This window comes from Centroberyx gerrardi, chromosome 7 (genome assembly GCF_048128805.1).
Source record: "Centroberyx gerrardi isolate f3 chromosome 7, fCenGer3.hap1.cur.20231027, whole genome shotgun sequence".
Classification (NCBI taxonomy): domain Eukaryota; kingdom Metazoa; phylum Chordata; class Actinopteri; order Beryciformes; family Berycidae; genus Centroberyx; species Centroberyx gerrardi.
The window spans coordinates 9923006-9945869 of record NC_136003.1 but is presented as its reverse complement, the minus strand read 5'-3'; the positions used below and the strand labels follow the sequence as shown (position 1 = coordinate 9945869).

Here is a 22864-nt window from a genome sequence, read left to right as displayed (position 1 = left end):
ACAAACCTGAATCAATTATTCATCTAAATCCTCTTAGTTAATTTGAGCTCCAGTTTCAGGCGGCGTAGAGGAGAGGATGTGAGGGATTTGCACTTTTGGGGAGAAAGCTAATTGATACTATTTTGCCAGGCGTTATCAGTCAATCTCAGATAATAAGTGGTAGTAGTAAATTAGTAGTTTTAGTGGAAAATAATAACAAAATGGAGCCAAAAGTGTTTTTTTGGGTGGCTGTTTTAATGGCACATATCTTCTTTGTGCTGCAGCGGCAGAATAAAGAGGAGCAATGCGCATTGGTCATGTAATTGATGATTTAATTAATTTATTCAAGTTCAAGTTCAAGTTTTAAACATGACTTTTATCGTTTGTTCTCCCCCAATACGCCCCTAAACATCACATCTGTGTGACTTGGGTATAGAAAATTTCTACTTTCTCACTCATATTTACCAGTTTGTTGTGCCATTCATGTGAGCTCAAGTCATAATTTGGACATTTACGACAGCATCTGAATGCAGCATTATGCTAGCACTGATAACAACGGCAACAACTCTGCTTCTAATCTCAATAACCAAAAGGACTGATGCAAATGTTTTATGAATGGACTGAAAGGGTTGAAAGTTCATGATGAAATAGATACATTAAGCTTCTGTGAGCTATCCCTTTAATTCAGACATGAGTAAATAAGATGATAGAAGAAGCATTAGGCTGCTGGCAGGTGAACAGAGGAGCTCAGAAGCTGTATTTTGATTCAGGAAAAGCTTAGAGATCTTCATGTACACCTACAGTTTTTTTTTTAACTCAGGTCAACAGATGTAAACAATCAATTTATACATATCCGAGCATTAGAGTCTGATGATAATATTTACTGTAATTCTAGTGCGCCAATCACATCTAGATTTGATTTGTTTACTTGAATTGAATTGAATTTATCCAGACCGCAGGAATAATGGAAGAGAGGCAGGGAGAGATTACCTCTGATTAGATTACTCCCAAATTTCTTTTCACAAACCATCATCCAGTCAGCATGCAGGGAAGTGAACAAGACACACTGAAATATCACAATACACCCTGGTTCTGAAAGTCACAATTTATTAATAGAAACATATGAATAGACATAAATACACAGGATACAGATACGGACTAGAAGTAGTTTGACAGCCCGGCTTATACTTATGAAGTGTGATGAAGCAGAGAAGCCATAAAAATGATTTTTTACAAACATTCAACAACAATAACACAACAACAATAATAAGGTGATACATTATGGATCACCGTGAGGCAACTCTCCTTTTGCTTGGTCAGAGGTCAGAGGTCAGCTACAGCCCAGCGACCCTGGAGCTGGTCTGGATTCAGCGTCGGTCTCTCCTCGCTCCGCTGACCCGCTGCCCGTCTTCACAGACCTGCAGCTACTAGGTCTCCTATTCTTAGAGGCTTCCTTTGCATACGGGCCCGGGCATAAATAATGTGCGGTTTCAGACGGAGGCGGGGGACTCAACCACTGCTCTCACTCTCACCACTCACTTTGCCTAAAGAGTGTGTCTGAACGAGCTGCACCAACAAACACAACAGATTACATTCAGGACATTTCACACTACTCTGTAAACTATACACTGGGACTGTGTGCGTGTGTGTGTTTTGGTATGAGAAAAATAAATGTGTAACTACTTCTGATATGAAGCCACCCTTTGTGTGAGTGTGTAACTACTGCTGATATGAGCCTGCAGTTTGAATGTGTGTGTGTGTGTGTGTGCACATGTGCAGAGAAGATGCCAGTGTGATCTGTTTGGCCTCTTTGTTTATGGAGCTAGGCCTTTCCTGCCCTCTGATGTGCCATGAATAGAGGAGCTTTGTGTGTGGACGCACACACCCCCGTCCTCATGATTTGAATGCTGGGCCTATCTGATCAGTGTTGGAGGGGAGGAGGAGGAGGAGGAGGGGGGAGGGAGGGGGGCACGATGTTGAAACGGGATGGTTATCGTGGTTAATGGGGCCTCGTCTCCTCTTCTTCCCTATCTTCTAACTTATTAACGCGCTGCTCTTAGACTGAGTTAAGATCTCAAGCATCTTCTCTCTTCTCCTCTCCTCTCCTCTCCTTGTCTCCTCTCCTCTCCTCTCCTCTCCTTTCCTTTCCTCTCCTCTCCTCTCCTTGGAAGTCAGCATTATTTCTTATCAGTTTTTATCAGGAATAGTGTGTATATGTGTGTGTGTGTGTGTGTGTGTGTGTGTGTTGTGGGAACAGAGAAGAAGGGAGGAGAGAAAGGAAAACAAGGGAGATGACAAGATTTAGTTGAAAATGAACAGTAGCAGCAGAGGAGAAAAATCAAACTAAATCCCCTCCTGACACTTTAGCTCTGCTTCCAGATTTCTGTCCACAGAGGGGGGCGTGGCCAGGAGCGCAACGTCACTGATCGGTATATAGGCTGCAGCTGTGGCGGCGGGCTCGCGCTGTGAGACAGAGCACTGAGGACCGGCGGCGCGCGCTCACACACTTCCACTCACCCACAGTCACAGGCACACACACATACACTCCCCAAACAAAGAGAAGCACGCGAGGCAGAGCATCCCACCCTTTCAGGCGCGAGCTCACTGTGCAGAACCCCCCCCCCTTTTCCATCAGACCCGGTCCAGGCTCGAGCACGCAGAACCGACCATGTCGACTAACGGTGCTACCAACGGAACCAGCGACATGCTGCAGATCCAGTTCGGTCTCATCAACTGCGGGAACAAATACCTAACGGCCGAGACGTTCGGCTTCAAAATCAACGCCTCCGCCACGAGCATGAAGAAGAAGCAGATCTGGACTCTCGAGCAGAGCGGCGACGAAACCAACGGCAACGTCTTCTGCCTCAAGTCACATCTGGGCCGGTACATCGCCGCCGACAAGGACGGGAACGTCACCGGAGACAGCGAGACCCCGGGGCCGGAGTGTCGATTCATCATCACCGCCCATGACGACGGCCGCTGGTCACTGCAGTCCGAGCCGCACGGGCGCTACCTGGGCGGCACCGAGGACCGGATCATCTGCTTCGCCCAGACCGCCTCGGTGGCGGAGAAGTGGAGCGTGCACATCGCCATGCACCCGCAGGTGAACATCTTCAGCCTGACGCGCAAGAGGTACGCGCACCTGAGCTCCAAGGTGGACGAGATCGCCATCGACCGGGACGTCCCGTGGGGGGTGGACTCCATGATCACGCTGGTGTTCCGCGAGCAGCGCTACCACCTGCAGACCTCCGACAACCGCTTCCTGGGGAACGACGGCAGCCTGGTGCCCAAGACGGACAAGAGCACCGGCTACACGCTGGAGTTCCGCTCCGGGAAGGTGGCGTTCAGGGACTGTAGCGGCAAGTACCTCGCGCCCTCTGGGCCCTCCGGTACCATGAAGTCCGGCAAGAGCGCGCGCGTGGGCAAGGACGAGCTGTTCGTGCTGGAGCAGAGCCACCCGCAGGTCGTGCTCACCGCGGGGAACGAGAGGAACGTCTCCACCCGGCAAGGTAGGTGTGGGTCCAGGCTGTGAGTGTGTGTGTGTATGTGTGTTCAGGCCTGGTGGTCTGGTGACTGGGTGACAGCATGGTGTGTGTGTGTGTGTTGGCAGCCATATAGCCCCTGGCAGAGGAAGGGTTAACGTGATGGAATGTCAGACTGCAGCCCCCTGCAGCCTACACACACACACACACACACACACACACACACACACACACACACACAGAGGAGGACATGGATGACATGCATGACAACAAAGACACACACACATATACATTAATTTGGAATATAGGGCACGAGAAGATGGCCTACATATTCACAAAGACATGGGCCTGTGTGTATTTACTCATGCTAAACAATGGATAAGAGCACTCATCCATACTGTAGATGGCTTAAAAACTACCAAACACACAGCATAGGCCTGTGTGTGCCTCCATATATTAAAGTGCAGGGCAAGAGCAGACAGTATAGATGAGATGCACAGCATCACAGGCCACACGCTCAAGTTGAATCCATCAGTTTTGGTTCCCACCATTTCCAAAGTTGGCCAGTGTGATATGCACACACAGCAAGCACACCTAGTTTTCCCACGGTAGCTGTGACATTCTTGAAAGGGAAGATCATAGTTGGCATGTAGAGCTGCACAATTGATTATGTGTAGTTTGCATATCGTGATTTTAGTTTCCAGTTTATAGTCATAGAAAAAATTGTCAATGTTGAACCATTTCACCTCATTTAGAATGCCCATAAAAATGCTCAAAACGCTGCAAAAAGTGTGTAGAATAGCAAGATAATCAGTATTATCTTATAGCCATGGTCTTGCAGCCCTAAATAGCATGGCACCCAAAAACCATACAGGTCTGCTTTCTTGACAGCAGCCAGTGTGCAATCAACCTAAATCCTTTGTTAGACATCACACTCAACGTACAGTCTTTGGACTTTTGCAAGCATCTGAAAAGTCGAGGCAAACAGGCTTATGGTTCAGATACTGACACGCAGGCGTAGGATGTGTGTTTATACACAAACACAAGCTGTGCTGGCTGGTGGGCGGCTGGAACTCCACCGCTGATCACGGGTCTGCGTATCAATAATTATTGGGTGGATATGTGACCTGCTCAGGAGAGAAGCAGTCTGGGGGAAAGAGGTGGGCACACTTGGCCTGATTATTGATTTTCAAATCAAATCGCACAGCTCTTGAGTGTGCGTGTGTGGATGTTAATTGCGTCCATGTGTGTCTGGTCTGCAGCTGTATGGGCTGAGTGGGCAGAGATATGAGTGTGTGTTCCTCCTCCTTCTTCCTTCCCTCCTTCCTTCCTTCCTTTCTTTCTCACCCCTCCTTACCTTCCCACGTTATCCTTCCCTATCTCCTTCCATCCACTCCTCCTCCCTTCTCTCATTGTGCCTCCCCAACTTCTTACCATCTCCTTGCCATCCTCCATCTCCTCTCTTGCCACCTTCTCCCTTCACCCACCCCCTCCATCCAAAACTCTCCTCTCTTGCCACCTTCTCCCTTCACCCACCCCCTCCATCCAAAACTCACCCCTCCTCCCCTCTCTGAGCTTCAGGCCTGGCTGGTGTGTGTCTGTAGTCATCATCAGTCATATGACAGTAGTCATGTTGATGGGTGTCTGGTTAGATGGCCGCCCTCTGGCTCAGGCTTTAGACCCCCTGGTAAGGCTGACAGTGGGGACGCACACACACACACACACTGGGCCCTTTTAATCAGGACCCAGACACCCCAGTGGCATGGCTGCTATTGATTAAAGGTTATGGAAGGATAGAGAGGAAATTGGACAGCAAGGGTGAGGGAGGAAAAGGCGAGCACAGAGTGTTGACACCCCCCCCCCCCCGCACCCCTCTGCACCCACGTCATTCTTCTCCATCAGGGCCTAGATAACAATATGAAAATGGCAAAAGAGGGACCGACCATCCATCCATCTTTATTTATCCCTATAACACGGTTCCCATGGGCCTTGAAAATCCTTTTAAGTTTGGATTTAAGTACTTGTAATTCAAATGTAGCATCCAAATTCAGGACTATGCCTCAGTTCTCTGGATCTCTCTCCGTCCTAGAATCAACACATCATGAGGAAAACCCTGTGATGGAGATTTGTGTTGATACAGCAGCAGTTCAGGATTTCACCAGGATTTCTTGACTTGAAGATCATAAGTAAAATGAATGAGGCCTCTATGATGTCTGATTTTGACCAATATCATTCTTGCCCTCAAAATATGCCAATTTGGAGTCCTTGAACTTCATCAAACAAGACATTGAAAGTCACTGAAAAGTACATGATGTCCAAGTGAGTGTGGGAACCCTGCTATAAACCCCAGAGAATAGTCAGAGGAAAGGAGATTTTAACAGATAAAGGCTTACTACCTGGATCTAAACGGATCTAACCAGAGTGCAGTGGAATGTGGATAAGATTTAGGAAGAGATGGGAGAAAATGAGTGAGAAAGCGCAGGGACGACGGTGCTGACTGTCTGCTGTAATGAACGATTGGAATATAATTGATGCCCTGCGAGTCTATATTTAGTCTCTGGTCAGAGGAATACACTGGTGAGAATACCGTGTGGTTTAGTGGTTTCTCTCCTCTTTTCAGAAAGTATGATCTGCCATTCTTTTTTTCCCCCCCTTCCATCTATTTTCCTGTCACACCCTCCGCTTGTTTGTTTGGTCTCGCTGGTTTATTTACTCGGCATAGGAATATTCATCCACTTTCTCAGTAAGCGCACGGCCACCGACAATGATCTGCTGTTACTTCTCCTTTTTCTCCCTTCTTCTTGCTCAGTCTCAGGCACAAAATGGAGGCCAGTTTTTGAAGGTGAGGACGGACCAAAAAAGGGTTATAACATCAAAAACCAGAGAATACTGTCAATTTCAAACTGATCCGCTGAAATTAGATGATGGAATACACTGAAATGAGATAATGAAATGCATTTTATTAATCCCCAAGGGAAAAAAAAAACCCATATCTGCCAGACACTTTGCTCCATTAGATTATGCTCTCTATTATGCTCTGTGCAGTTTAATGAAATGCCACAGCGACATTCTGCTCATGCAATTGTAAAGGATGAGTTGCAGTGCAATAGCCACATCATTTTGAATTATGTTAATACAATCAACAATACATTCAGTTAGGATTTATCTCTGCTTTTATACACAAGTAAGAAGTCCTTTTAGGTAGACTTCAGCATGACACAATCACAACTAATATACATATTGGGATATGTTTTAGCATTGTATACTGTAGTTCTTTATTGATCACCATAGGGAGATTCTCAGAGGTCAAAGGTCAGCTACAGAGCAGCGTCTGTACCGAGTCAGTGTCTTGCTCAGTGACACTTCAGCAGGGAGAATGCTTGCTGACATAGACACTTGAACCCAGTTAAAGGACGCTCTCTCCCACGGTACCCAAATCTTTACATAACGAGCAGGCGGTTCTAATCTGTAGAGGAAGACTGGATTTACCCCGCCAAACAACTGGATCATTGTAATGTGGATTAAATGCTGAGCGGAATTAAACTGGCTCCAGATGTTTTAAACTGACAGCTGCCGGTCTGGCTGCCCGGCCCGCTAGCTCCTCTCTGGAGTGGCTTATTTACTCGGCAGACCTGAGCCAAGATGGCGGTTGAACTGGGGTGGCTTCCATTAGCAACCGGAGGGGCTTTTGACGTAAGCAAGCTCAAGTGGGTCAGTCAAAAAGCCGCTCTGTCCAATCGAAAACACCGCTTCTGTGAGTCACACCCACTCGGTGTTGATTAGGTTCACGGTCTTGGTCACAGAAAGCCGGTCTAGGCATCCTTTCATTTAATGGAGAAGTGATTTATTGAGACTGTCAAAAGCGCCGAGACCCACATGGGCCGGGTTTCTGCTGTTAGAATCCATTTGTTCCCATTTATGTTTACATGCAACCCAGTGCTTCCTCAAGTAGCTCTAATTCTTACTACATACATATAAAAACCTTAGCTTAAGGTCGCCCAATCGGTCCCATTTGTCTGCAACAGCAATACCTCCAATAAATGCAATATGATTAGTAATTGCTATTCATAAAGCACTTTTAAAAACAAAGTAGGATGCTATTTTCCAAGGCCCTATTGTGTTGTCACTATAATTGTCTGACATCTTTTGCATAGTACCTGAGTTTTTAATACTTTTTCTCTCATGAATCCAAACTATTGCCAAACAATGATGATAAACTATGCTGAATTATTTTTTGGACATCACCATCCTCATTCACTGTAACACTGTTGCCAACAACCTCCCTCTTCTCACTGTCATAATGTCATGCATTTCTTTCAGTTGTCTTCACCTGATCTGCTATCACTGCCCCTCCTAGTTTCTGATTGCTTAACTACTGTTAAGGAGGCCTCTGATTGGCCTACAAGTCAACATCCGTTCTACATGTACATGCATGTTGGGATTGTCCAACAGAAGAGATCAGTGTAACGGATGTGGCTTTGTTGTCTCACATGTCAAAAATGCAATTTGAATTTAATGATTAATCATGCAGCCGTAGAGTGACATCAAGATGTGGGGAGGTTTCAGAAAGACATTCTACAAAGATCAGATATCAGTCATATATCTGAAGCGCTCCAAAACTTAAACCCAGAAGGGAAATTCAGCACTTTGGGACTTAAGACGTACTAGCTATTAAAGTTAAGTTATTAAAACGTACTAGTACTCTTGTCGAGTGGGGAACCAATAGAAACGGGTCCCATTTTTGTTTTGCAACCACAAGTTTAAGAAATATTACATGACAAGTTGCAGCAGCCCATCCCCTCCGGTAATTTGCTCTTGCAACATTCATAAATTCCATTAATCTGAGCCTGTGCTGTTGCTCATTTCCCGGTTGTGACATCCCCTCTCTTAATCCCTGGAACGGCGATGGCCACAACTCCCTGGGAGGCCGTTTAACGACCCTCGCATGGACCGAGACACAATTACTAGTCAGTTAGCCCCGAGCTCAATGGCCTTCTAAGTGGCCTGTTCTGCCCCTGAACTGCAGTGTGAGTGTGGGTGAAAACGGAGTGGCGGCCTGTCAGCTAAATGGATGAGAGAGAAAGAGAGAGAGACCAACATATCCTGCTGGCTGCTTGGTGTGACCGCTGAGTGCTGACTCCTCTCCGGACACACAGCAGCAGGGATAGTGACGGATGTTAGAGGCCAGAGTCCTGCGGGGACTGCACTGGTTTCTGTATGGATGGATGGGCTCGATCCCTCGTGGGACTGGGCTGGGTTTTGTGTCAGAATAATGAAACGTACAGACCGAGAACCAGTGGGCATTGGATGATATGGTAATAAGGCAGAGCACCTTGAATGTGGAATGTTTTCTCAGCCGGTGACTAACCCCCACCCCCGGTCTATGAATGGAAATATGCCCGGTTGTTTGGATTTACAAGCATCGGTTAAGGCAAATTCTTGTGCGTCTAGGCCCTGCAAGACTCTGCCAGTCCTGTATGAGCAGACCGAGAGAGAGAAGGCAACTGTGGCTCCATTTTGTGTCTGGCTGTGATTCAGCCCTGACACCCTTTCTGTCTGCCTCACCCCCCGCTGGCAGGAAATGAGACACACACAGAAACATGGACACGCACGCACACACACACACACAGTGTTCCCACTAACTAGACACAACCCTGACCTTGGCTGGTGTGTGTTAATCCCTGCAGCCTGAAGGGTGATGATTTGCCGCCTCCACAACATCAACACACTCGCACACATGTACAAGCGCACGCACACACATACACACACTCTCACCACAACCGTGCAAAAGAAGCAAGGAAGCGATCCGTTCATGCATCCTTGATAGCGTTTGCCGGCCTCGACTGGGTGTGTATGCTGGCGCTTTAATGTGTTTACGGACCTTCGGTGTGTTTGTGTGTTTTCAGACGGTGTGTGTGTGTGTGTATGCTGGGCGTGTGCCAGGGGAGCTGCCTCACGGCCTCTGCAGAGCGCCAGGGAAGCTCTCCTCCTTAATGTCTTGTATTTTATTATGGCCGGTCTTCAGCCGGTCTCCAGTGTGTCGTTCTGCTCCACTCCGGGTGCGTCTCCTCACTAATGCCCACTAATTCACAGCGGAACACTGGTTTATGGTCGATTTCTGCAATACAGCGAACAGGGAATGGTTTTAAAGCATATTCCAAAAGACTCAGACTACTATCAACTCTTCCCCCAGTGTGTAACTGGTTTTGACCGGTCTAGCTGCTCACTGTGTCTGTGGTGTGATCTGTAGTAGGAGTAGGAGTCCATTACTGTGGTATGTGCTGGTCTTTCTCTAGACTGATGTGTGCTGCACTGTCCATACTGTATAGGCTGTGACGTATAAGTCGGCACTGTATTTAGTGTGTAGGTTGGCTATGGTGTGTGTGTGTGTGTGTGTGTGTGTGTGTGTGTTTGGATCGGAACAAAGACAGATGATCTGGCTCCCTGTTTGTGCCCCAGCTGGTCGCCTCCTCAGTCAGGCCTGCTGAACAATAGGTCACACACACACACACACACACACACACACACACACACACACACATATACACACACGCACACCGAAGACACAATTGCACTTCATACAATTGCGTGCACTCGCGCCGGCCCACTGGTGCCGAGTCCTGCTGGCTCACAGTAACCGATGCCAACAATCTGTGCCTGCCACCAGCAAGCCTGAATAATGCGGTGGGTGGGGTGGACACAAAGATAGAGGGGGTTATTTTCAAGAGCGGTGTTTAGTGTGGCTGCTGGTGCGTGTGTGTGTGTGTGTGTACACGTGCGTGTGTGTTTGGTGTGGTTGGGGAGGATTCTGCATGTGTGGCCGCACATCTTTTGGTGTGGTTTTTCCGAAGAGGGAAGTGGAGTGTGTGTGAGTGCGTGAACCCTTTTCCCTCCTCCTCCTCCATTAACCCTATGAGCTTCAGAGACCCAGATACGCCTACCCTGACGCACGCACACACACACACACACACACACACACACACACACACACACACACACACACACACAAAGGCTAACCCTGATGAGCAGCCAGCCTCGGCCTCTCTCTGAGGTCATGGCTGAGGCTCCAAGGGCCTCAGGGGGAGCGTTTTGTCTCTGTCAGCCTTGTAAGTCAAGGTGTGTGTGTGTGTGTGTGTACCCACCCATATATTTCCATCCCTGTGCTAACCTGTGACCACTTTCAAGGTGTGTTTGGGTGATTGACGCGACACCGAGCCTCAGGCTGTAGTGAAAAGAGCAGTAGAGTAGATGGTGTCTCTCTCCCTTCCTTTGTTTCTGTCTCTCTCTCTCTCTCTTACAAAGTGTCTCTTTATTTAGGCGCTCACATCAAGCTCCCATTAATCTGTCCGCTTCCCTTTGCTTTCAGAGAACCAAATGTCCCATCCAGTCCACGCCAGATACAACAGACCAACCAGCCAAACACCACCAAACTTCCTTTTAAAAAGAATCTGGTTTGTAAATTATGTTCACAAGAACTAAGAAACGCTTGACAGTGAGATGTTTTCTTCTAAAACTCAAATTCAAATGACTTTAGGGGGGTATTCGGGGTCATTTCCTCTAGGTGGGATGGCCCGTTCAAACACCTCACCAGCTCAACAGTAGGGTAAACACTGCTTTACAGTTTCCTGTACAAAATGCAAAGTACACGTGTTGTCAGATTCCTGGTTTATTTTCATATAGTGAAATTCAGGCTGGTCTTTGCCTCTCGACTTCATCATCTGTAGGCCGAGTGTGGAACTACTGCAGGGATTAAGGACCTTTTCAAGTCAGATTCAGATTGGTTTTCGCCAGGTACATTGGGACGGACAAAAACAAAAACAATAAAAAAAATAACAGTAAAGTGGCATCCAGTGCAATATACAGCCACAAACAATAGCCAAATAGACAATAATCATATATACAAGCAGTGCTATTAGCAGTTAAAAACGAGAATAGCACAAGAAAAAATATAGATACCGATATTTTTATACTAAAGTCCCGATAGCCAATATTTTGGGCCTTTAAATTTGACAGTTTCCATGCCAAAAAATTCCAAGTACTCAGTGTTTCCTCTAGAATTGTAATCTTGTCAGGGTGGAAAAGCCTCTGAAACACATTTAGACCACTAACTCTCCATTGAAACCCAGAATAATGGAATTCTTGTAGGTGGGTCAGCAGCTCTTTAAGCAACAGGTAAATTCTGGGATACATTAAACCTTCAGATGAAGAATTAAAAGGCCAATATCGGCCCGATATATTGGCAAACCGATTTATCAGGCTAACCCAAATTAGTGCTTACATTTAGGCCTATAGCACAAATTTTAACAAATGTCTGTAATATTTAACTCCCTGGTGAACTGGTTACACTTTTACAGACTGGGTCCTTTGTATTTTTCAGACGTTGAATGATAAATTCAAGGTCATGTTTTCCCCAAAAGTGACTCATAGCATTTTGGAATAGGACGTTTCACATGTGGACTGTTCTCTAATCCCACTGCGAGGCTGTTTTGGATGGAAGCGTCCCTCTCCCCTGTCAGAGTAAATGAATGGGCTGTCCTCTGCCACTGTAGTGAGTACCTGTGTTGGCCATGCAGGAAGCAGCGAGGATTAGGTAAGAGTCCAGGCTTGTTTGAGTTATCGCCCGTGACTTACAGCAGGGATCAAACACACCAACGCTCCAACAGAAACACAGGGAGAGCTCAGTCAATCCCTCCTCTCTTCTCCCCCCCCCCCCCCTATTCTAATATGTTCCTTCAAATCATCCCTCTCTCTAGCTGCTCAATCTCCATTTCATCTTCTTGACCAGCTCTCTCTTTGTCTTGCCTTCTTTACCTCTCTTCTCCTCACTCTCCTTCCCATTTCTCTCTGCCTCCCCCCCCCTCCTTCTTGTTCATCATCTCTGCGCCAGGCGGTCGATTACTGCCATGTGGTTCTCATCTTGGCCAGTTATTTTTCCTTCTCAATCATCTGTGTGTGTGTGTGTGTGTGTGTGTCCACATATTTCTGCCGAAACTCAATCTGTCCGCAGAGGCCAGAGTTCCCGGGTCGAGTTTAGTAGGCACTCGACGGGAGAGGAGACATATTTTCTTTTTCAAACGCAAAATGTGAACAATGATTCTTGAGTGACAGGCAGCTTAGGTAATGCCTCCTCTGTCACAACACACACTGGACTAGCATGGTGGCCCATACACTCTTAAAATAGTGTATCATTTTTGTTACATCTGTGTGTCCAAATGAAAGTGAAAAAGTGAAAATGAATGGCACCTCTTTAATGGAAAATTCCATCCTCGGATACTCTTACACTGTTAGATATCATCAATCTGTGATGCTCAATGCTTTGTAGGAGTTATTTTGTGATGAAGTGATTTTTGCCTGAACTTCCCTCAACTCCTTTACTTCTACTTTATAATGATTTCCTACATTTCCCAGAATGCCTTTAAACAACCCACCAGAAAATGTGCCTGGACCTGCCCCATTCAGCTGTGGATTATAGTGTAGGTGGAGGGTAATGGTGATGTCATTGTAAGAACAAAAAAGCAAGGGGTTTTCCAGTCAAGTCACCCCTTTACTCAAAACGCAACTTGTCTTGTGGCTGCATTGCATTCTGGTCTATTGAGGCTGCTGACAGTGGAGAAATTGTTCTCTCTACACCACCAAACAACAAAATGGATCCAGAAATGCAAGATGCATCACCAGTAGCTGTTTTTTCTTTAGCGCTTTAGGGTGGATTTTCACTTTTTTAATGTGGTCAGTGTGACTACTTTAGCCAGTCGGTCGCTAGAGAGAAAAAGAAAGATGGAAAAAGTGAGATGGAGAAGGGGGGGAGGGTCATGCATGAAAGGGAGACGGGTAGGGAACACATGAGTCTGGCGATTTGTGTTCTCAAACACATCTTTCTTTCTTTCTCTCTCTCCGTCTCGTTCCCCGTCTCCCTCCCTCTACACACATTTACACAGCACTCGAGCCGCCAGTCCATCTCTCTGTCAATCCAACCCCCTGGCTGTAGGTCCAGACCATGACATCACCCTCTACAATAGCACGCATTGTACTGCATGAAGCGTGTGTGTGTGTATATGTGGGGGGAGAGTTGGGTGTGTGTGTGTCCATCCTATATGACTCATGTTTGTTTACCGCTTTGTTGCTCTTAAGTGCTTAAAGTGGGTTTGATGTGTTTTTAATGAGGTCTGGTGTTCTTTACACATACAGGAGGATGTATGGACACACACACACATACACACACACTTGGCTCTCTATGCATTGTAGATGCTACTGATGTGAAGATGCTTGTGTCTCCTGGTTTTTCAGCTACTGTGTTTAGCGACTGTCCACCATGGGGATTAACCCTTCGAACTATTGGTTGGGCCTGGCTGGATCATGACGTGTGTGTGTGTGTCTGCAGCTGTGCAAAATCCCCCTCTAATCCCAACTGTCTGATGTTGCTCATTTACTATGTCTGATCCTGACCACAGGACGGGTGCTGGGATGTGTGTGGGTGTGTGTTGGAAGCGTTTTGGATGTGTGTGTGTGTGTGCATCTGGTCAGTTGGTTGCTATTGTCGATTTTCATACACCTTCCCCAATCTGCAGTGCCTGTGGCTATTTGCGGCCTGCAACATGTGCGTTCGACCGATGACTGACTGACTGGCTTACATTTTAGCTAATCGCCCTCCAATCCTCTGACCACGCCCAGGTATGGACCTGTCGGCCAATCAGGACGAGGAAGGTGACCAGGAAGTGTTCCAGGTGGAGATGTCTCGCGAAAACAAGAAGTGTGCGTTCCGAACTGCCGCCGGGAAATACTGGACCCTCACTGCCAACGGTGGACTGCAGTGCACCGCCTCCACCAAGTGAGATCATGATGCAACACACACACACACACACACACACACACACACACACACACAGATATCATCCCTCTCTATTCTCTCCTGCCCTGGCCTAGTAAGATACGCATCATAAACTGTAAGACTCGCTACAACCACACCTGTTCCATTCTGTCCATTCACTATTCTCTCAAAAGCAGTGATTGTGTTCTCCAGACAAGTGATTGTGTGGTTGTGTGTGAGTGTGTGTGTGTGTGTGTGTGTGTGTGTGTGTTGGTCTTGGAGAACCTGACACCGGCCCGTCACAGCTCTTAGGCTGTAGTCCTCCCTGGTAATTTGAGCTGAGGTATGACTTAGGAGTTTTGTGTGTATTGCATGGGGTGGTGGTGTGTGGGAGGGAGGGAGGGGAGGGGGGGGGGTGAAGAGTGAGTGTGTATGTGTGCTCATGGCATGTCGTGGGAGGTTGAATGCACTTGAGAAGTGTAGCCTGAAGAGAGGTTGTGTGTGTGGGTTTTTTTTTATGTCCAGTGTAATTGTGGTTGTGTTGAGGCCAGAGTGCTGGCCGTTAACCTTTGACCCTTGACCTCTGTGCCCCTAGATGCGTCCCTGTGAGGCCCCAGACAGACGCAGGAGTGGAAGCTTAAGACACTCTCCTAGAGGTTCCTCTTGTCGTCCTTCAGAATCAAACAAACTTAAAGAAAATGATATGCTTTCCCATGTATGATCATTTGAAATCCCAAGATGCACCAGTGGAGTGTGGTACCATATGGAAACTATAGGCTATAAGGGCAAATGTCAAAGGGCAAATACATCTGCACAATGGTGATGTATATACACTTAGTGGACAAAACATTAGGATGGTGAGGAGAAGAGTTACTGATGGTTTTTAGTCGTCTTGACAATCAAAACATGGTTTGTACACAGTGGGGAGCAACTCAACACTAGGAAGGAATATTTTGCACACTGAGTGTTGCTCATCTAACATACATGGCAACAAAGAGGCCAAGGCCCCTGAGGTTGTTTCAGCATTCCTGTAGAGCACAATAGAACCTCGATTCAACACCAAAATGGCCCAGAAACATGTGTTGAGTTACTTTGACTGACCCCCCCCCCCCCCTCATTTTACGATAAGGGAGAGCAGAAAGAGTCGTCGACACTGAGGGATCACAGGGCAGAAGGGGCTGCAGGAAGTAACTGAATTCCTCCAACACATTCTTGAGATTTGACTCAGTTCGCTCCTCACGCACAGCATGACACTGCTCTCACAGCCATGCTAGAAAATAAAACCCTATTTTGAAAATGCACTCAAGGAATTAACAAGCTCCTTAGTAGAACACCTTTACCAAAGACTACAAGTGAAGCTTATACCCTTCTCCCATTAGGCCTAAGCCTACCTATCCAATTACCTCACAATTACTTAAGCTCTTGATAAAACAGCCAGGTGTTGTTTTCTGAGCAATAGGAGAGTTAAATGTATGTGTGAGTGAGACCACAAGTGTGTGTGTGTGTGTTGCGTGTTCACACCCAGCTCTCATGCAAGTGTGTAACTAGATGACTCACTGCCATGTAAATTTAATTATCCCTCTAACCTCTCACTTTCTCTCTCACTCTCTCTCTCTGTCTGTCTCTGTCTCTCTGTCTGCAGGTCAACTAATTGCTACTTTGACATTGAGTGGCGTGGGAAGAGGCTGACTCTCCGGGCTGCCAACGGGAAATACGTCGCCGCCAAGAAAAACGGCCAGCTAGCAGCCACCATGGACTCTGCAGGTCAGTGTGTTTTGGTCGAGTCGACGCAGCTCATCCAGCGCCACGACGGCTGCAGTGTGACGGTGACACCGCGCAGACAGAGGAATTCACGAGTGTAGGGATTAAATCATAGCTTGACGTTCCAGATGTTTGTGTGCTTTTCGTACCGAACGCTTCCACACTTGTGAGCATACTGGCTCTGTTAAACATAGTTGTTCACTCCTTGTGTTTTAGCTTTGTTGTTTGTTCTGTTGCAGGCTTTTAATCCGTTCTTGATCTGTATATTCTAAAGTTAATCGCGCTGATTGGAAATGTCATTAGAAAACTCTTAAGTAAGCCGCGGACACACTGGCCCAGATTCACTAAAGGTTTACTCAGAGAAGAGTGCACACTGTGTCACCACACTAAATCAGAAAGCCATGCTCTTCACTAATCATGGGCAATGAGTGGAAAGCTGCCTAATCACGCTGGTTAAAGAATAAAGCCTCATTGCACCTGTCATGGTCATGCATATGTAAATGATATGTAAATGTAATCATTTTGCCCACATATTAATTCATAGGCCAGACCAGGCAAATCAAAATTGCACCCAATTCACCAACACTTCACAGCACCAGCACACCCAAATGACTGTAGCGCATGGAAGATCTGTGCGGTAAAGACCAGAGCTTGTCCATTCAGAGCGGCTGCTGTCTCTGCAGCGAGATGCTGCGAGATGCAGCTTCATCGCCAGCAAGTCAGGCAAGCAGGGGAGAGTCTCAGACCGGATCAGAAAACGCTCCAATTATAAAGGGCAGGAGGGTGCCAGCCTTAGTGGATTAAAGCTGAAGCATGCAATTTTGTTCTTGTAGTTTGTGAAGAAAGGGACTGCTGGCTTACACAGTGCAGTCGAGGGCATGTTTGTGCCACTGCTTGATTTGCATAAATCTCTTAGTGAGTAATACGACAACTCTGCACTCTTAGCTCAAGCAACTGAGGCACAAAAAACGCACAAATTGCCCTCGCAGTGCAATCTTAGTAGTAGTAAATCATAGTAGTAGTACATCTTAGTAGTAGTAAATCTTTGTAGTAGTACATCTTAGTAGTATTAGTACATCTTAGTAGTAGTACATCTTAGTAGTAGTAAATCTTAGTAGTAGTACATCTTAGTAGTAGTAAATCTTAGTAGTAGTAGTACATCTTAGTAGTAGTAAATCATTGTATTAGTAAATCTTAGTAGTAGTACATCTTAGTAGTAGTAAATCTTAGTAGTAGTAGTACATCTTAGTAGTAGTAAATCATTGTATTAGTAAATCTTAGTAGTAGTACATCTTAGTAGTAGTAAATCATTGTATTAGTATATCTTAGTAGTAGTAAATCTTAGTAGTAGTACATCTTAGTAGTAGTACATCTTAGTAGTAGTAAATCATTGTATTAGTAAATCTTAGTAGTAGTACATCTTAGTAGTAGTAAATCATTGTATTAGTATATCTTAGTAGTAGTAAATCTTAGTAGTAGTACATCTTAGTAGTAGTACATCTTAGTAGTAGTAAATCATTGTATTAGTAAATCTTAGTAGTAGTAAATGTTAGTAATGGTAGTATCTTAGTGGTAGTAAATCATAGTAGTAGTAAATCTTAGTAGTAGTACATCTTAGTAGTAAATCATGGTAGTAGTTCATCTTAGTAGTAGTACATCTTAGTAGTAAATCTTAGTCCTTGCTGAAATCAGGAGTATGTGTGGTAGTTTTTGAATGGAATACAGATTTTGATATTTTAGACATTGTTATGTGTTCAGTCAGTGAATGCCTTTAAATCAGTACTTCAAGCAGACATCGATGAAATCAACTCTTAAGATTGCTCCGACTAACGCTCCCTACGTCCGCCCGTCCGTCTCCAGGCGAGTCCGAGGAGTTCATCATGAAGCTGATCAACCGGCCCATCATCGTGCTGCGCGGCGAGCACGGCTTCATCGGCTGCAGGAAGGTGACGGGCACGCTGGACTCCAACCGCTCCTCCTACGACTACTTCGCCCTGGAGTTCAGAGACGGAGCCTACAGCCTGCAAGGTCGGTTCCCGCGGCGGGTAGAGGTTAGGTGTTCTGCGTCACAGCGTGAGGAAAGACCTCCTACAGGCATGTGAGGGATTAAGTCCTTCATTCTTTGAGCGATCCTCATTACAGACTTACTCCTTCACGGCGACGCTGCCAAAAACAGGGATTTGATGCGGCTAATTTCACCGCCTGTACAGTATGTGTTGTAAGTCAGACAAAGGTGTTTTAAGCCTAATCTTTTGTTCCCTTCTCTTTTTCATATCTCTCCCCTCTCTCCCTCCTTTTCTTGACTTCCATCACACACCCGCCACCCATTTCTTTCCTTTCTACCCTGTCCTCTACTCCCTTCTCCCTACTCTAACCCTTTACACCCTTGCCCATCCTCTCTTTCATTACCATTTTTTCATTTTTCTCTCCATATCCTCCCTTTATCTTTGCCTCTCCTCACCCCTCACTTTCTCTTCCCTCCTCTCCTTAACTCCATCCTCTCCTTTCCTTCCTCCTTTCCTCATCCTCTCCTTTCTTTCCTCCTTTCCTCCATCCTTTCCTCCCTCCTCTCCTTTCATCCATCCTCTCCTTACCTTCCCTCCTCTCCTTACCTTCCTCCTGTCCTTTCCTCCGTCTTCTTACCTCTCTCCTCTCCTTTCCTCCCTCCTCCTGAACTTCCTCCTCTCCTTGTCTCCCTCCTGTCCTTACCCACCTCTCCTTTCTTCCATCCTCTCCTTTCCTATATCCTTTCCACATCATCTCCTTTAATCCATCCTTTCCTTACCTTTCTCCTCTCTTTTCCTCCATCCTCTCCTTACCTTCCTCCTCTCCTTTCCTCCATCCTTTCCTTACCTTCCATCCTCTCTTTTCCTCCCTCCTCTCCCTTCCTCCTTCCTCTCTTTCCCTTTCTACTTTCCTTTCCTCCCTTCTCTCCTCCCCTCCCCTCCCCTCCTCCAGACTCGACAGGCAAGTACTGGATGGTGGGCAGTGAGCAGTCGGTGGTGAGCAGCAGCGACGCGCCCGTCGACTTCCTCTTCGAGTTCTGCGACTACAACAAGCTGGCGGTGCGCCACGCCGCCGACGGCAAGTACCTGCGCGGCGACCACGCCGGCGTGCTGAAGGCCAACGCCGACGACCTGGACACCGCCACGCTGTGGGAGTACTGAGGGAGGAGGTGGAGCCGCGGCCCGACGGGACGCGCTCGTCGCCGCGGCGACGCACAGCAGCACTACCCCGTCCATACATCTACCTATCCCCCTCCCTACCTTTCTATCATCCCTTACTTACGACTTAATATGTTGATGAACTGCACAGTGGCAGGAGGGAGGAGGGATGGATGGGAGGAGAGGGAGACGGAAGGTGGAAGCCTCTACCGTTTTTTCCCTTCTCTTTCCTTCATCTCTCCCCCTTCCTTCCTTTCCATTCTCCCCATCCCTCCCTTCCCAGCTCTGCTCTGCAGCGCCCGACCTTTTATTTGTTGCCATAGTTACCGCGGGGCTGTGCACTTTTCCCTGCTCCGATCTGGTTTGCTGCTCGACCCCCCCCCCCCCCCGCCCCGCCCCCGCCCCCGCCCGTCACTCACTCTCTCTCCTCGCCTTACGATTGGCCCCCCTCTCACTCCCCCCCCCCAGAGCAGAGCCACCTTAAAGAGCCCCTCCTCTCTAAATGCCCCACTCCCCCACCCCTCCTCACCTTGTCTTTCTATTAGTCTCTATTGTCTATGTGAGCAGCACATGGTGGCAGTATTTATGGTGTCGGACCTGGTCTGGTAGATCCGTTTCTACCCGACCCAGTCTTCTAAAAACAGACTCTCCACCGGATCAGATCTAGTACGGCTGGTTCTAGCTGACTGGATCTAGCTGGGCCGGTTCCATACGAGGCCTGACCGTCTGTTTCTGTAAGGCTGGGTCATGTAGAAGCGTCTTTTTGTATGTTTGTCCGGAAGAACCGCTGTCTATCACTCCAGGTCTAGTATGTTTGTTTCTAGAGCAGGCGCCGTCGCCTCGCTCTGTGTGATGATTATGTGATATAACTGGAGTGGATCTGCTGATGATGAGGATGATGATGATGATGATGATAAAGATATCGTAGATGATGTAACTGACGGGTTTAACCCCCCTCCCCCTTCTCTCTCTTCATCTCAACTGTAAAATATTCAAAATGTAAACCCAGTTTCCCGTGTCGTTCTCTAGCTGTGTTCTCATTGGCGGGGGGGGAGTCTGATTTCCTGGACCGAAACAGGATGTAGGAAGTCGAATCAGGAAGAAAACACTTGTCCTCCTTTCCCTCCACAAACTAAAAATGTCTAAGGGAAAAAAAAAAAAAGAAGTAAAAAAAAAATGGCGCGGTCACATATGTTTACTGCACTCTCCTGTCTTACTGGAAGAAACACTCGCTGACAAAAACAGATGCATTCATTTCTTTTTCTATATCCAAGGCACAGACATTATCATGGGTGGGTGTTAGGTCGCCATAGCAACTGGACTGAAATGATCTCTAGACTCTTTTGAAAGCTGCTTTCTGCCAAACATAAACCTAATTAAACCCAAACCTTTGATACTGGACTAACAATCATCTCACACACACACACGCACACACACACAACTGACAGAACTGGAATCTGGTGCTCTTTATTAACTATCTCATACACACATACGCGATGAAGCCTCGACCAAGAGACTGTAACAGTGCCCTAATAACCTAAATCGGCTTCTTCTTCTTCTTTGGTGTTAATCCCCGTCCATCTGCAGTGACACGGCTGAACTTTGAGCCGTGTCGCGACTCCTGCAGGAAACCTCCTATAATTAGATTTGACCGAATCAGGATTCCTTCTCTATTGGATTCCGCTGATCCAGACTCATCAGCGTAGGTGAAAAGGAGGGCGAAAAAAAGAGGAGAAGAAGCTGACTTTAGGGTGTTTCGGCGATGCACGTTCTGCTAAATTTGTCTGTCCGTAAACTGACTGCTTTCAACAACGTCTGCTTGTTCGATTTCCATTGATTTTCTAATGCAGCAAAGATTCTCTCTGCAGTAAGACGCTCTGCTTGAACGAAACGGCGTCTTCAGCCATCCCGTTGACGTGGAAATCAATATGGAAAACCAATCGTTTCTGTCCCATGAAATGATACACAATCATGGCCAACTCTTTTTTTTTTTTTTTTTTTTGACCATTTCAGCAAAGAAGGGTAGAGAATCCCAAGCGAAATAAAGAGCACGGTTCTCGGCGTCTCCATGGCGACCGAGGACCAAGGTTTAGACAAACGGATGTGGAAGGGCAAACATGTGGTAATGACTGTGCCTTACTCTGAGTTTATGGGCAGTAGGAAAATAAAAGGAAAAAAAAAAAAATGTTAAAAGAAAAGTCCACATCTTTGCTTTGTATAACTGGAACTTCCTTTTGTATTATTATTTTGTATAATTTTTTTTTTTGATATTGTGGTTTAATCTTCCTCTCGTGCCATTGGTTCACCTGAAATCCAACGACCAATAAAACTGGGATTTGGAACACTAACCTGCCTCCTGTCCTCAGTGAGTTTTAGCTTTTATGATTCTCGCTCTCTCTCCCTCCCTCCATCTATGTAACCGTCAAAACATCATCTTTATGGTTTTAATCTGCATACTTATGTAAATCACAGCCTTCCTTGCACCGCTCATTTCTCATAATATAACACAATGCTGCATACTTGGTTGCCATCCAGGTTCTTACCACAGCAGCTCCATGTGCTGTCCCACTCACATACACGCACGCACGCACGCATATGGAAACGCACACTTTTTTTTTTCCTGTCTCCTGAATAGAGCCTTTGTGTTGAAACGTTTATTCTGGTGCAGGGAAAGGGCAACCCCCTCTACAGACTCTCTCTTCTCTCTCTCTCTCTCACATACACTTACACACACACACACACACAGCGTCCAGGGTGGTAATGTAATGATGGAGCCTCCAGAGCAGGTCTCTAATCCATTTTCCCCCCGTCAGGCTTGTGGATCCCAGAGGAACACCCAACATGGCAAAACAAACACACACCGCCCCTCCATCCATCCTCCTTCCCTCATCTCCTCCTCCCATCTAATCTCCCTCTCTCTCTCTCTGCCATCCCAAAGTCTGTCACCACCTCCATCCCTCCACACTCCTCCTTTTTCCCCCCTCTCTTTCTCCCACCCTCTCTGCTCTTTTTCCCCCTCCCTCCCTCTCCCTCTTTTTTTTTTTTCTCTCACCATCTGACTGAACGATTCTGCTGAAAAGATGAGTCACTCAAAAATATGACCCAGATCCCAGAAATGGGCGCAGTGGTTTGTGGGTAAAGTGTCAGGCTGCAGGCAGAGCGGGCCGGCCGGTCCTCTCTCTCTCTCTCTCTCTCTCTCTTTTTCCGCACTCTCTCATCTTTCCAGGCGAACGAGTGACGGAGAGAGACGAGGGGGGGAGGAGTGGCTGGGGGGGAGGGGAAGGGAGGAGAGGCTGTGTGCGAAATGGCCGCCGTCTCCACCCTCTTCTGAGACCCCCCCCCCCCACCCCACCCCACACACACACACACACACCCACCCCACCGTCACCATGGCAACACCAGCTGCTGGAAACCGGCAGGTCTGAATTGAAGAGGGGCGTGAGGAGGAGAGAAAAAGGCGAAATGTCGAAACCTTCATCAGAGCTGCTTGACACACCAATATGCAGACTGAATGGGGCTGGTGGGGCCCGTGTGTGTGTGTGTGTGTGTGTGGTTTGAGGGGGGCTGGGGTGGGGTGGGGGGATGCAGAGCTCAGAGGGTCTGCCTTTGATCAGAGAGGAGCTCATCATTGAGGAAACAGCACAAGCTCCCCCCTCCTCCTCTGTGCTGCTTCC

At 47.0% G+C, this 22864-nt stretch overlaps 1 protein-coding gene across 1 annotated transcript; it reads left to right on the top strand.

Annotated features, from left to right (window-relative positions):
* The first annotated feature begins 2470 nt into the window (after window positions 1-2470).
* fscn1a (fascin actin-bundling protein 1a) lies at window positions 2471-21538 on the top strand. The gene is made up of 5 exons (XM_071906387.2): window positions 2471-3488; window positions 14130-14286; window positions 15908-16029; window positions 17887-18054; window positions 18985-21538. Exons 1-5 carry the CDS (start codon window positions 2648-2650, stop codon window positions 19191-19193), a joined length of 1497 nt encoding a protein of 498 aa, XP_071762488.1. The 5' UTR covers window positions 2471-2647; the 3' UTR covers window positions 19194-21538.
* The last annotated feature ends 1326 nt before the right edge of the window (window positions 21539-22864 follow it).

Excerpts from the sequence above, each read along its gene's own strand:
- fscn1a (XM_071906387.2), top strand. The coding sequence starts at position 2,648 with ATGTCGACTAACGGTGCTACCAACGGAACCAGCGACATGCTGCAGATC. Across the intron at positions 3,489-14,129 it reads GAACGTCTCCACCCGGCAAG|GTATGGACCTGTCGGCCAAT; the intron begins GTAGGTGTGGGT and ends GACCACGCCCAG. Across the intron at positions 18,055-18,984 it reads CGGAGCCTACAGCCTGCAAG|ACTCGACAGGCAAGTACTGG; the intron begins GTCGGTTCCCGC and ends CCCCTCCTCCAG.